Source organism: Jaculus jaculus, chromosome 11 (assembly GCF_020740685.1).
Source record: "Jaculus jaculus isolate mJacJac1 chromosome 11, mJacJac1.mat.Y.cur, whole genome shotgun sequence".
NCBI classification, from domain to species: domain Eukaryota; kingdom Metazoa; phylum Chordata; class Mammalia; order Rodentia; family Dipodidae; genus Jaculus; species Jaculus jaculus.
In genome coordinates this window covers 57,500,460-57,514,895 of record NC_059112.1, presented here as the reverse complement: position 1 = coordinate 57,514,895, position 14,436 = coordinate 57,500,460, and the positions used below count along the sequence as shown (strand labels likewise).

Genomic DNA, 14,436 nt, shown 5'->3' with positions numbered 1-14,436 from the left:
CAGGTCCCACGTTAGCCAGATGCACAAGGGGGCGCACGCGTCTGGAGTTCTTTTGCAGAGGCTGGAAGCCCTGACGCGCCCTTTCTCTCTCTCTCCCTCTGTCTGACTTTCTCTCTGTGTCTGTCGCTCTCAAATAAATAAATTAAAAAAAAAAAAAGTAAGCTAGAGTGACAAATCTCTGACTGGAAGTGTGGGCCTGCCCTGGCTCACAGAGTCCTCTGATGGTCCTCCCCATTTTGTTTCAGGATTTCTTTCCAGGCAGATTTCTCTGGAGCCAGATTCATTTCTGGGAAACGATGCATTTGTTTGGTCTTTACTTCTTGTCTTTGTGTAAAACAGCTAACTCCCTGGACTCCAGACCTTATTTGTGTTTGCCAGGATAGATCTGAAAGTCTTTCTTTAAAAACAAGCACTGACCCTCATCCCAGTGGCACTGCATCTCTAAGGCTGGACACTACCTTCCAGAAACATGGAATATATCCTGCTCCTCTCCTTAGCATCCCAGCACTTACCAAACTTCCTGTGAAGACACACTGAAACTTTACTTGGGAAGCTCTACAGAGCCAGCAGTTATCCTAGGACATGCATGCTCATATGTAGCTAAGCTGCCCTCCCTGCTCTGCCTGCTGTCCTCCTGGCCAAACATGGCAGTGGGAACTTACTCAGAAGCCCCTGGAAGCACCCTGAAGCCTGTCTTGGGCAGCATACCAGTTTAAAAATAAAAAAGGCATTAGTCAACCTCACATGCTGTTTCCTCATCCTGGAGTCTACTACCTGTGTTTGTTCAGATCTTTGCCAGCCCCCATCACCATCAGTACCTGAACACAGGTGACTGTTGGGCAGTGTTCACCTACCCTGATCAGTGTCATTAGCCCTGTGTGCTGCCCTTACTGTTAACACTGCTTGAAACAGGATCAACAGTCTACCCAGGGCCCTAGTCCTGGGGCAGAGTGATGGCTGCTGTGGGTGGGAGCTTTGTGCTGGGTAGTTCCTCCTAGAGGACCTGGCATGAAGTCCTGTCTCCCTCACTCAAAGTAGGAGAACACTGAAGGGATTGAGGGGATCGCCAGGAAAGCTCAGTGTATATGGGAGCCCAGTGTGGAGAACTGGCTCTTCTGCGGGGTACTGTACATCTAGCTGACAGGATTCTTAGAAGCAAGCCCCTACCCCAGAGGTAGGTGTGGATCCAAGATAACAGGGTGTGCCCCCCACTGATGGAAACCCTGTAGAGCTGAGCTGTATTGTGATAAGCTGTTCCCTGCCCCTGTGAGTGACTACTGTGTCCTTACAGAATCTATAGTTTCATGCCCTTGTTCCTCATTACCCACAACAGCCACTGTGGGCCACAGCTGCCCCATATTCTGTGAGTATGTATTGAGCTACTGCTATATGCCTGCCTCACATGCATCCTGCTGATCCTGAGGTGCCAGGGAAGGATGATAGAATTTGGAGAATGAGTCATCATGAGTTCCAGATGATACAAACTAGCTTTTTTTTTTAAAGCATTTATCTTAACACAGTTCCTTAAACGACTAAAGAAAGTAAACTTAAAGATCCAGTGTCATTCTCTAATCCTCCATCTGACTGGCTAGCATGGACCTAGTTGCTGACACCTGCTCAGGACTCCACTGGGCTATGTCTGTACCTGCTCCTCTCAAGGCCTGTCCACACCTACTGCAGCTTGGTTTCAGTACAAGGGCTTCCCTCCACATCTCCATCTGTGCATGCTGAACCCTGGACTCTCCCACTGCTGGCCCTGTCCCTGCCTCCTTAATCAGAGTGGAAAGCCCTTCCCCTTGGCCACTGTCTAGCTTAGGTCTGCCACCACCCAACTCAGGCACCATAGCAATCTGTCTCTCTAATCCAGCATTTCTGGATATTTTCAAACTGCAGTACCTCACCTGCTTGGACCCTGTAAGAAGCCCTTCCATTCACCTGCAGGATGCTCCTTCCTGCCTGGCCTTTGCCCCAGTGTCCTTGTACTGTGTCCATCCTCTCTCCACCTCCACTTTCTGTGCTTCTAACCACCAAGCCATTGTGATGGATAGTTCTGTTTTGTTTTGGTTTTGGTTTTTCAAGGCAGGGTCTCATTCTAGCCCAGGCTGACCTGGAATTCACTATGTAATCTCAGGGTGGCCTCAAACTCACAGCCATCCTACCTCTGCCTCCCAAGTGTTGGGATTAAAGGCATGCACTACCATGCCCAATGTGATGTGTATTTTAACATTTCACAAATATAACTCCCTACCATGTGATACACATAGGCAGGCTGTTCAGTTAATGGTTTTCATTATAGTCACAGATTTGTGCACCTATTGCCACTAATTTCAGAATACATTCATCACCCCATAGACACCCTACACCCCTTTAGCACCTCTACCCTCTATAGCCACACACATACTACAGTCTGTTTTCTGTTTCTGTAGGTTTTCAGGTCCTCACAGTTGTATAAATGGTGCTGGGTTATAATTGCATCCCCCTAACCAGATGGTCAGCACAGAGAAAGGGTGCTCCCTCCTATACTCACTGAAGTGCCCTTAGTTAGTGCCTGACACAGTTAGGGTGGTGACACCATGAACGTCTGCAGAAGATTGTTCCACTGATCTGACAGGGTGCAGGTATGTTATACAGATTACCCCTGAAATAACCACTTGTCATCAGATAATCTGAGGGAGTGAATATCCAGAATTAAGGAACTGATTAAAAAAGACACACCTGTCACTAACAGAGAAAATCCTAGAGTCATGCAAAACATCCTCACTGTACTAAGTATAAGAAGTTGTCACCACATAGTATCATTACAATTTTTTTTTTAACTGTGTCATGTAACCCAGGCTGGCCTTGAACTTGCCATGTAGCCAAGGAACTTTTGATCCTCATGCCTCTACCTTCAGATTGTTGGGATAATAGCCATGTGCCACCACACCTAGTTTCATGTAGCGCTGGGGTTCAACCCAGGTTTTCATGCATGTTAAGAAAATGCTCTACCAACTGAGGTACATCTCCAGTCCCTCTATAGAAATTTTAACATGACAGATAAAACTTTTGTAAACAGAAAGCAAAATGTAGTAACTTTTGTTATTGTAGTAAAATATATATAACATAAAATTTGCCATTGAACCCTTTCTTTTTAAAAATTTTTTACTATTATTAATTTATTAGAGAGAGAGAGAGAGAGAGCGAAAGGGAGAAATGGGTACATCAGGGCCTCCAGCCACTGCAAACGAACTCCAGATGCATGTACCCCCTTGTGCATCTGGCTTACGTGGGTCCTGGAGAATCAAACTGGGATCCTTTGGCTTTGCAGGCAAATGCCTTAATCACTAAGCCATCTCTCTAGCCCTTAACCCTTTCTTTTTTAAAATTTGTTTTATTTATGTATTTGAGAGAGAGAGAGAGAGAATGGGCATGGCAGGACCTCCAGCCATTGCAAATTAACTCCAGATGGATGCACCACCTTGTACGTCTGGCTTACATGGGTCCTGGGGAATTGAACCAAGGCCCTTTGGTTTTTCAGGCAAGCACCTTAACCGCTAAGCCATCTTTCCATTTAACCCTTTCTGAATGAACAATCCGATGTCACCATGTATATTCACATTGTATGAGCAGGCACTACTATCCATCTTCATTCTAAAGTGAAACTGAACCCACTGAACAGCAACCTTCCATTCTCTTTCCTTGCCCGTGGTGCTCACCATTTTACTTTCTCTCCTTATGGGTTTGATTTCTGTAGGACCTTCCTATAGTTGAAATCACATGGATCTGTCCTTCTGTGCCTGGCTTATTTCACTCAGCATGTTATAGCTGAGTTGTAACATGTGTCAGAGTGCCCTTCCTTAAGGCTAATAATTCTATTTTGTGTAATTGAATGTTATTTTAAAAGATTCTTTTTGCAGTTCTGAGATTGAACCCAGGGTCTAGCACATGTTAGACAAGTGCTCTACCATTAAGCTCCAACCCCAGTCTTAAATAATAGATTTGTAATAACATTCAAAGGAATAAAATAACTGGGAATAAATTTAACCAAGTAGGTGAAAGGCAAGAATACTGGGGACTGCAAAACATTGCTTAAAAAAAATCAAAGAAAAATTATTTAAATTGAAAGGCATACCATGTTTATGGATTGGAAAACAATATAATTAGGATGGAAATACTCTAAAATGATCAAAAATTTTGATGCAATTCCTGTAAAGTCTCCACTGTCCCCTTATTTTGCTTTTGCATGTGTATTTGTGGTGCACATGCATGTTTGTATGCATGTGGGCACGTGTATAGGCACACTTGTGCTTGTGTGTGCGTAGTCCAGAGGTTAACATCTTTTGTATTCCTCTGTTGTTCTCTACCTTGTGGTTTTCTTTTTCTTTACTTTTTAAAGGTAGGGTCTCGCACTAGCCTAGGCTGACCTGGAATTTACTATGTAATCTCAGGGTGGCCTTGAACTCATGGCCATCCTCCTACCTGTACCTTCCAAGAGCTAGGGTTAAAGGTGTATGCTACTATGCCCGGCTCTCTGTTTTTTGAGACAAGGTGTCTTGCTGAACCTGGAGTTCACCAATTTAGCTCTACAGACTTAGCCAGCAAGCACTGGGGATCACCTGTCTCCACCTCCCCAGCTCCCCATCACACTTGACATTTTAAGTAGGTGCTGAGAATCCAGACTCAGGTCCTCATGCTTACATGGTGAGCACTTTACCCCCAGAGCCATTGTCCCAGCCCATGTTCAGATGGGTCCGGGCTTGGCTAATAGAAGTGCTCTTAGGGCCAGGAAGTCCTTGGTGAGTCTTCTGGGGGTGACTGTGTAGGAGAGGAGATAGTTGTTGGGGCTTTCCAGAGGTGGCACCTGAGCCAGGGCTAGCCTTCTCAGGTATTGAGCTGGGTGCTTGAATGGAGACTGTGTGGAAAATCCCAGCTTGGGGTGGGAGTGGCTTTTGAGCATACTTGGCACCTGGGAAATAGTAGGTCTATCTTGGGAGTCCTTGGGTACTGCTTCCCATCCTGAGTGGTGATAGGAGACCTATGTGGGTTCTCAGTTCTACAGTGTATATTTGGCTTCCAAGGTGACAGTTTAAGGCTTGATTTTCATGGGCTTCCACAGAGTTAGTTTTCTTTATTTTATATTTTATTTATTTATTTGAGAGAGGCAAAGGCAGATAGAGAGAATGGATGCACCGGGCCTCTAGCCACTACAAATAAAAAACAAAAACCCAGATGCATGTGCCACCTTGTGCATCTGTCTTTACGTGGGTATTGGGGAATTAAACCTGGGTCCTTTGGCTTTACCAGCAAGCACCTTAACCACTAACTCATCTGTCCAGCCCCCAGTTTTTCTTTTTTAGAATGTATTTATTTGAGAGTGGGAGAAAAAAAATAGACATGTGTCAGGGCCTCTTGCCACTGCTCAATGAACTTCAACTACTTTGTGCATCTGGCTTCACATTGGTACTGGGAAATTGAACACAGTCCAGCAGGCTTTGCAAGCAAGCAGCTTAACCACTGAGCCATCTCTCCAGCCCCCAGAGTTCATTTTCAAATGCCAAGAATGCAGGTTTAGTAACAACTCTTGATCTAATTTCTCTGATTACAGTGTTGATTGGAATAAATATATTCTGTGGCTGTTAGATCCCTGCTGTGTACATAGCTAATTAACTTCAAAGATGGTAAAGTCTAGGTCATAATTTTCATTGCCCTTTTCTGAACTTATTTAAGATTCAGTCACAGTAGGCAAATAAGACCGTAACTACACTGAAGTGAGATTGCCACAGGTCCCAGTGGGCCATCGGTCTCTTTACAGATGTTGAGGCTGGGTTCACCAAGCAACCCACAGGGCCTAACCACACTGGCTTATGTATCTCAAATACAGTGGCCTCGTGGTCTACGCAGATGGACCCCTGAACTTGGACCGCAAGGTGGAGGACATGTCTGAGCTGTTCCGGCCCTTCCACACATTGCTGCGGAAGATAAGGTGAGGGCTGGGGGTTGGGTACTGAAGTCAAGTGTTTGCTCCCACTGAGTCTCCTTGGCTGGTCAGTATTCCTCCTGGGTAGTACATAAGCCCATGGTGGTCCAAACCTTAGGGAATAGTAGATTTCCCACTGGCTCACCCTGTGTTAACCTTGGTTCACTGAAACTGTAAGGGTTCCTTCTGGAAGCAGGTGCTCCTCATATGCCAGTCTTTGTCTTCAATCGTTGGCATAAGGCTTGTGTGGATGCACTGGAGGGAGCCTTTGTAACTCCATACCTTTCTAGTGTATTCTTCCATGCTGGATAGGACTGAGTCCTCTGCCCACTGGCTCCTGAGCAACAGAGCCCAGAGGTAGCCTCCAGGAGGTCTGGGGGCAGCATGGAGGCCATGACTACCTGTCCTCTGAGTGTCCCCTGCTATTTCCTAGATGTTAGTGAAGCTGATGAATCAAGTGACCTTGTAGCACCTTTCCTGGATGCAGTAAAACATTCCAAGGCTTCCTCAGAACCTGCTTAGCACAGGGTGACCTTGGATACAGTAGGGCCAGACTTCCTTTGGGGACACAGAGAACAAAGAACCCTGGCCTATGGGAGATTCTGTGAACCCAGACACTGAAAACTGACCCCTGTGGACTTTTAAAAATAGTTTATTTATATGCAAACAGAGGGAGACAGGAAAGAGAGGGAGAGGGGGAGAGAGAGAGAGAGAGAAAGAGTGTGTGTGTGTGTGTGTGTGTGTGTGTGTGTGTGTGTGTGTGTTATGAGCATGCCAGGGCCTCTAACCACTGCAAACACACTCCAGAATACTGCAAACACATGTGCCACATTGTGCATCTGGCTTTACATGGGTACTGGGGAATTGAACCAGGGTCATAGGCAAGTGCCTTAACCACTGAGCAATCTCTCCATCTCTCCTGCTGCTCCCGCCCCCCCCCACACACACACACTGTGGATTTTTCCTTGTGGATACTGTTTAGGTCTTAGGACCTTCAAAGGTGGGCCTTGGGTTATCAGTGAGCTGGGGCAGGATGCTGAGTTGGGTTCACAGTTCAGTTTATCTTATAGATGGCTTCTCTATCACTCTGGGTTGAATGTGACTCCTAGACCCACAGGCTTAGTTCCTACCATTCCTGGGTGACTGTATACAACAGGAAAGGACTGTAAGTTAAGAGATGTAGTGGACAGCATTCGCCAAGAAGGAAAACATGGCCTCAGCAGACATGGTTCTTATAGGCAGGATGGGGTGGGTGCTGTGGACAAGGGCAAGAAAAGAGTTTTGTGGGGTGATATGGCCTACAGAAAGTCTTGCCCCACTGTGTCCAAGTTTACCCTGTGCTGAACAGGTTCTAAGGAGCCGTTGGAATGTTCTACTGGATCCTGGAAGAGTGCTGAGAGGGTCCAAGCTTGGAGACATCCTGTTACATGGGCCATGTGACTGTGGAGTAGGGTTCTCAGGAGGCATGCTGCCCTTGGGACAGGTGATAGAGAGGAAGACTGGCAGTCATAGTACTGAAACACAGTGTCCACAGTGGTCAGTTTGGTTCTATAGGTATACCTGTGAGGATCATGGTGACCTGTGTGTGTGTGGGGGGGGGTCATGGTGACAGCATACTCACTATTGGAGCATTCTCCATCAAGGTGGAACAATCTAAAACCCCCAGACTCCATTAAACATTGTCCTTGACATATCCTCACCAAAAGTCTGTGCAAAGGACTGAGCTCCCATAGCCCTTCCTGTGGACCTGAATTGGAACTGTTATCTGTAAATGGGATTCAGGTATATAGCCCCAAGACTACTCTGTCAGCCACTCCACAAATCACTACTTATTCCCCTCACATGGGAGATGGGGAAAATCTCAAGGTGGTTCTGGCTTCTCCAATAAGAGGGGTCTTACTGTCGCTGCATTCACTGAAGGTTCCCAAATAGAGTTTCAGACACTGAAGCTTTCATGTCAAGATTGGATGTCAATTCTGGTAAATAGAAGCCAGGAGAGAGAGGGGGAGGAAGGGGACAGAGTGCTAAAAATGAATGTAGTATCAGTCACAAAGTAACTGGTGAATAAGCTAAAACTTTGTGAGTGTATAGTTTAATAAATGAGCATGTAAAATAGAGGCAGATATGACCAGTCATCTTCATGTTTAAAAAAACACAAGTGAGACTTCTGCTTTAAGACATTTTGCCTCAGGACAATTCTCTAGCCACAATGAAGAGAAAAAATACATAGATTTAAAAATCTTATTGGGGGAGGGAAATTTAAAAAAATAAAAAATTTTATTTATGAAGACCACTGAGTGAGGGAGAGCCATTTAACTGTTTGTCTTATCTGGCTTTTTCTTCCAAGAAGGCATTTGACCATTCTAGACAAATGTCTTATTGCCAGGGCTCAGGCCAGAGAAGTGAACACAGGTGCAGGGGCTGCTGAACACATCGGGCATTGAGGACAGTCAGGCAACACACCTGGTGTATTCTAGGGCTAGAGGTAGCCAGGCAGAAAGTCACTCAGCACCAAGGGGGTTTGCTGAAGCCCTGAAATTCTCTTATACACACATGTATCTATATACATGCACATACATATATTTGCATGAGTGTATGTCTGTGTGTAGGCACACCAGGATATCTTGTCATTGCAAATGAATGCCAGATGGTGCTGCTTTTTGCAACTGGCTTTATGTGTGTGCTAAGTAATTGAACCTGGGTCTGGAGGCTTTGCAAGCAAACACCTTTGACAGCTGAGCCATCTCCCCAGCCCTAGTCCTAGAATTTGTAGGAGACCAGTGTATGCATTGAGCTTACATGGGATATGGGGGCTAAAGGCTAGGCTGGAACCTCAAGGGCAAAGCTGGGTTTCGGTAGTCTTTTAGAGCTGGGAAGACAGAGGCCTACCATCCTCACAGCTGCAGTAACTGGTCCCAACATGCTGGGTTTCTGAGTGCAAAGTAGTAGCAGGCCTTTACACCACCTGCCTAACAGAGGGCAGGAGAATCCCCTTAGCACAAAATAGTATTACCTGTTACCTCAAGAATAATGTATGTGTGTTGTCCATTACGTAATCCAAAATTGTTGAAAATGCAAAGAGGCAAGAAAATGATGGTCAAGAGTCTTAAGGGTTAGAAGAATACATGATGCATATGCTAGAGTTTACACATGGGGACCTGACCCAAGTTATGATTACTACACTACAAAACAGATAGGGAAGTTAGTTAAGAGCATGGAGAAGTTAGAGAATTGGAATCTACTACAAAATGACATTCAAGAACTAAGACAGTTCACAATTTGTGGCACATGCATGTGGAGTTGTTTGTAGCAGCTAGAGGCCCTGGTGTACCCATATTCTCTCTCTTTCTATGCTTGCAAATATATAAATAAAAATATTTAAATTCAAAACAAACAGATAGGAGGGACTATGGAGATGGCTTAGTTGGTAAAATGCTTGCCATACAAGCATGTTCAGATCCCTAGCACCCATGGAAATGCTAGGTGAGTACCGCAGCTGCCTGTTAGTCCAGCATATAGGAGGCAGGGAATGGCAGCGTTGGAGAGGTGAGCTGGCTAGGTAGACTAGCTGAATCGACAAATTCTGAACTCAAGGGAGAGACACTACCTCAATAAATAAGGTACAGCATAATTGAGGAAGATAGCCAATGTCAACCTTTGGCCTACACACACGTGCTTGTGTAAAATAAACAGAAGAAGAAGGAGAAGGAGAAAGAGAAGAAAACAACTTCACTGCAGATTTCACAGATAAGAAAATAATTGTAAGAGGATTCTGTCATAGTCAGCTCCATGCTGCTGGGATGAACTTCCAAAAAGGTGGTTTATGAGAGGAACAGGATTTATTTCAGGCTTACAGATCCAGTGGAAGTTCCATTGATGGTGGAAGAAGCTGCTCCCTTTTCATAGATCCAAGTGGAGAGAGAGACCACCACATAGCCAGCACTATAAGCAAGCAAGCACAAAACTGGCAGCAGATGGCAGGAACCCAGGCAGAGCTCAGATTTCACTGCATACTTTTGGGCTAGAAATCAAATTTACCCCCAGTGATGCCTCTTCTAGCCAGGTGACTGTAATCCAAGTTTTTGTTTTTGAAATCCAAGTATTTTTAAAATTTTTTTGGTATATTTTTATTTGTTTATTTGTGAGCGACAGAGAAAGAGGCAGAGAGAGAGAGGGAGAGACAGAGAATGGGCACATCAGGGCCTCTAGTACTGCAAACGAACTCCAGACGCATGCTCTCACTTGTGCATCTGTCTTGCATGGGTCTTGGGGAACTGAATTGGGGTCCTTAGGCTTCGCAGGCAAGTGTCTTAACCACTAAGCCATTTCCCCAGTCTGAAATCCAAGTTTTAATAAAACACCTGAATCTTTTGGGGGATATACATTCAAACTACCACAGATATTATGAACACTTTTATATAAATTTGACAGTGTAAATGAAATGGATAAGTTTCACCAAAATGTAACTAATCAAAGCTGACAGGATAAATATAAAATTTTTTAAATATTTTATTTTTATGAGAGGGAGAGAGGGCATTCCAGGGCATCTAGCCACTGTAAACAAACTCCAGATGCATGTGCCACTTCGTGCATCTGGCTTTCTGTGGCTACTGGGCAATCAAACCCAGGTCTTTCAGCTTTGCAGACAACTGCCTTAACTGCTGAGCCATCTCTCTAGCCCAAATATAAAAATCTTTGTAGTATAGTGTTGTTGCAGTTACCTTCTGGTTGCCAGGATAAACACCTAACCAAAAGCAGCTTATGAGAGGAAAGGGTGATAGTTCTTGTGTTTTTTGTTTTGTTTTTCAAGGTAGGGTGTCACTCTAGCCCAGGCTGATCTGGAATTCACTATGTAGTCGCAGGCTGGCCTCGAACTTACGGCAATTCTCCTACCACTGCCTCCTGAGTGCTGGGATTAAAGCATGTGCCACCACACCCAGCTCAGGCTTACAGTTTTGAGGGGAAGCTTCATCATGGCGGAAGAAACTAGTTCACTTCATCATATATCTATAGCAGGAAGAGAACAAACAGACAGAGCTAGACTGAAGGTCCTTTCCCCAGTGTACAACTCCTCTAACAGGGCTCTGCCTGCTGGAGACTAAGTAGGAAGCTTAATCAAAAATACCTGAATTTTGTGCTGGGGAAATGGCTTAGCAGTGAAGGTATGTTTGCCTGCGAGCCTAAGAACCCCAGTTCGATTCCCCAGGACCCACGTAAGCCAGATACCCAAGGGAGCACATGTGTCTGGAGTTCATTTGCAGTGTCTAGAGGCCCTGATGTGCCCATTCTCTCTTTCTCTCTATCTGTCTCTTTCCCTTTCTCTCTCTCAAATAAATAAATAAATAAATAAATAAATAAATAAATATTAAAAACACCTGAAGATTTAAAAAAAAAAAACACCTGAGGTTATGAAGGATATTTACATTCAAACCACCACAAATATGTATTACAAACATTAACCTCTTACTCAAAAACCTTCCCACAGCCTGGCACCACACCTTTGATCCCACCACTTGGGAGGCTAAGGTAGAGGATCACTGTGAATTCAATGCCACCCTGAGACTACAGATTGAATTCCAGATCATTCTCAGCTAGAGCAAGACCCTCCCTCAAAAACAAAACAAAACAAAACAACAAAAACCCTTCCCACAAATAAGAAATAACAGAATAGGAAGTCTAGGCCAACATATGTACAATTTCTTGCTTTATGGCAATGTAACATCACAGAACAGTGGGTATATATGGATTTTTAATAAATGGGCTGAGCCAGTATGTATCTAAGAGCAGAAAGAAGTCTCATTCACAGATCTCTTGATTTCTGAATCCTTGCCACATACAAAGTCAATTCTAGACAGAGGACAGTCAAATTAAAACCTGAGAAGTGGGCTGGAGAGATGTGCTTGCCTGTGAAGCCTAAGGACCCTGGTTTGAGGCTCGATTCCCCAGGACCCACGTTAGCCAGATGCACAAGGGGCGCATGCGTCTGGAGTTCGTTTGCAGTGGCCAGAGGCCCTGGTGTGCCCATTCTCTCTCTCTCTCTCTGTCTCTGTCAAATAAATAAATAAACAAAAAAATAAAAAAAAACTGAGAAGTAAAACAATATAGCTTCTAGAGGAAAAAACAAGAACAACTTTGTGACATCCAAATAGGCAAGGACACAGAAGTACTAGTTATAAAAAAATAAAAATGTTAGCTGGGCATGGTAGTGCACGCCTTTAAGCCCAGCACTCGGGAGGCAGAGGTAGGAGGATTGCCATGAGTTCGAGGCTACCCTGAGACTCCATAGTGAATTCCAGGTCTGCCTGGGCTAGAGTGAGACCCTACCATGAAAAATCAAAGAAAAAAAAATTAAAAATTTTTAAAACAATGTGGGGGCTGGAGAGAGCTTAGTGGTTGAGTGCTTGTCTGTGAAGCCTAAGGACCCCTGTTTGAGGCTTGATTCCCCGGGGACCCACATTAGCCAGATGCACAAGGGGGCACATGTGTCTGGAATTTGTTTGCAGTGTCTGGAGGCCCTGGCACACCCATTTTCTCTTTCTCTATCTGCCTCTTTCTCTCTATGTCTGTCACTCTCAAATAAATAATAAAAAATTTAAATTTTCTTCTGGAGATAAATCTCAGTGGTAGCATGCTTGTCTAGCATCTGTGTGATCCTGAGTTCAGTTTCCAGTACTGCAAAGAAAAAGTGACATACTCTACTTTATTAAGTTAAGAATTTAAATTTATTAGAAGATAGCATTAAGGGCTGAAGAGATGGCTTAGTGGTTATGGCATTTGCCTGCAAAGCCTAAGGATCTATATTCAACTCTCCAGATCCCACAAGAGCCTGATATACAAGTTGATGCAAGCAGAAGGTCACACATGTATGTAAGATGGCACGTGCATCTGGAATTCAATTGTAGTGGCTAGAGGCCCTGGGATGCCAATTCTCTCTCTCTCTCACTATAGAAATACTTATAAAAATACACCATTCAAAGAATGAAAAGGCAAAGAAGTGGAACTACATGGGAAAAAAGAGAGGTTCAATAAGATTAGAAGAGGGACAATAGAAGGTAATGGGGGTGAATGTGATAAAATACATTATATATATTATATACATACATAAAATTGCCAGAAAGACAAAATAAATTACAAATAATTTATTTGCAAGCAGACAGAGAGACAGAATGGGCATACCAGGCCTTCCATCCACTCCAAACAAACTTCAGATGCCTGTGCCCCTTTGTGTATCTGGCTTTATGTGGGTACTGGGGAATTAAACCCCAATCATCAGGCTTTATAGGCAAGCATCTTAACAACTGAACTATCTCTCCAGCCTTATAAAAGAATTTAAATCCAAAATATATGAAGAACTACTATGAATAAGAAAAAGATAATACAATTAAAAGTAGGCAAAAGTGTTGACTAGGCTTTACATACAGGATGTCTGAGGGCTGATAAGCTTGTAAGCTAGTGCTCAGCACCATTAGTCATCAGGCTAAGTAAGATCCCATTACACACTCACCAGAGAGGATGCAGTTAAACATACCAAGTTTACAGGCTCGGGAAATGGCTCAACAATTAAAGGCATTTGCTGCCCAGGTTCAGTTTCCCTAGTACCCACATAAAACCAGATGCAAAAAGTGGCATGAGCATCTGGTGTTCATTTGCAGTGGCAAGAGACCCTGGTGTGTACACACACACACAGACACACGTGTAATTACATGCTATATGCAGATAAATAAAACTTTCTTAAAAACCAACTTTAAAAAAATCATATGTTTATGAGGGCCTTGAATAGAACTGCCAACCCAAGTGAGTTTAAGCTGCTCACTAGCAATGATGGTTGACTGTCAACTTGATAGGATTTAGAATCATTTCTGGGTTCATCTTTGAAGGAATTTTCAGAGAGGTTTAACTGAGGAGAGAAGACCTACCCTTAATGTGGGCAGCAGCAGCATTTCCTGATGAGGGTCCCAGACTAAATAAAAAGCAGAAAGGAAGATAGTGAGCTAAGCACCAACATTCATCTCTGTCTGCTTCCTGATTTCAGGCACATTGTGACCAGTTGCTTCATGCTACTGCTGCCATACCTTCCCTGCTATGATGGACTGTGTCCTCTCAAACTATGAGCCAAAATAAACCCTCCCTTCCTTTAATTGTTTTTGCTAGGTATTTTATCAAAGCAAGATAAATAACTAATAGACCAATGCTGTAAGCCTAACAGTTTCCTCTGTGGACACCTATTGGAAACACACATGCATATTCTCCAAGACAGGTTGTATAAAGACAACAGAGCATAGTAGCCAGAGCCCACCAGGAGTAGAATGGACAAGGATGTGAATGCTGGTACATTTACAGAACAGAAACTATGGCCTTGAGCATGAATGAGCTAGAGCAGTGAGCCTCATAGTGGGTAAATCTTCATAGGAGTACCATATCTAGCAATGTGGCAGCAAAATACCTAGTTAAATTTGAATTTTAGATAAACAGTGAATAGT

At 43.9% G+C, this 14,436-nt stretch overlaps 1 protein-coding gene across 4 annotated transcripts in view; it reads left to right on the top strand.

Moving 5' to 3' along the window:
* Window positions 1–14,436, top strand: part of Zfyve28 (zinc finger FYVE-type containing 28) — a 206,640-nt gene that overhangs the window by 147,903 nt on the left and 44,301 nt on the right. For 3 of the 4 annotated variants that reach the window (XM_045130421.1, XM_045130423.1, XM_004656020.2), the window contains one exon: window positions 5,861–5,962. The exons of the other annotated variant lie outside the window; for it this stretch is intronic. In XM_045130421.1, coding sequence (XP_044986356.1) covers window positions 5,861–5,962 — 102 coding nt within the window. The remainder of the gene's footprint in view (window positions 1–5,860; window positions 5,963–14,436) is intronic. 4 annotated transcript variants of the gene reach the window in all.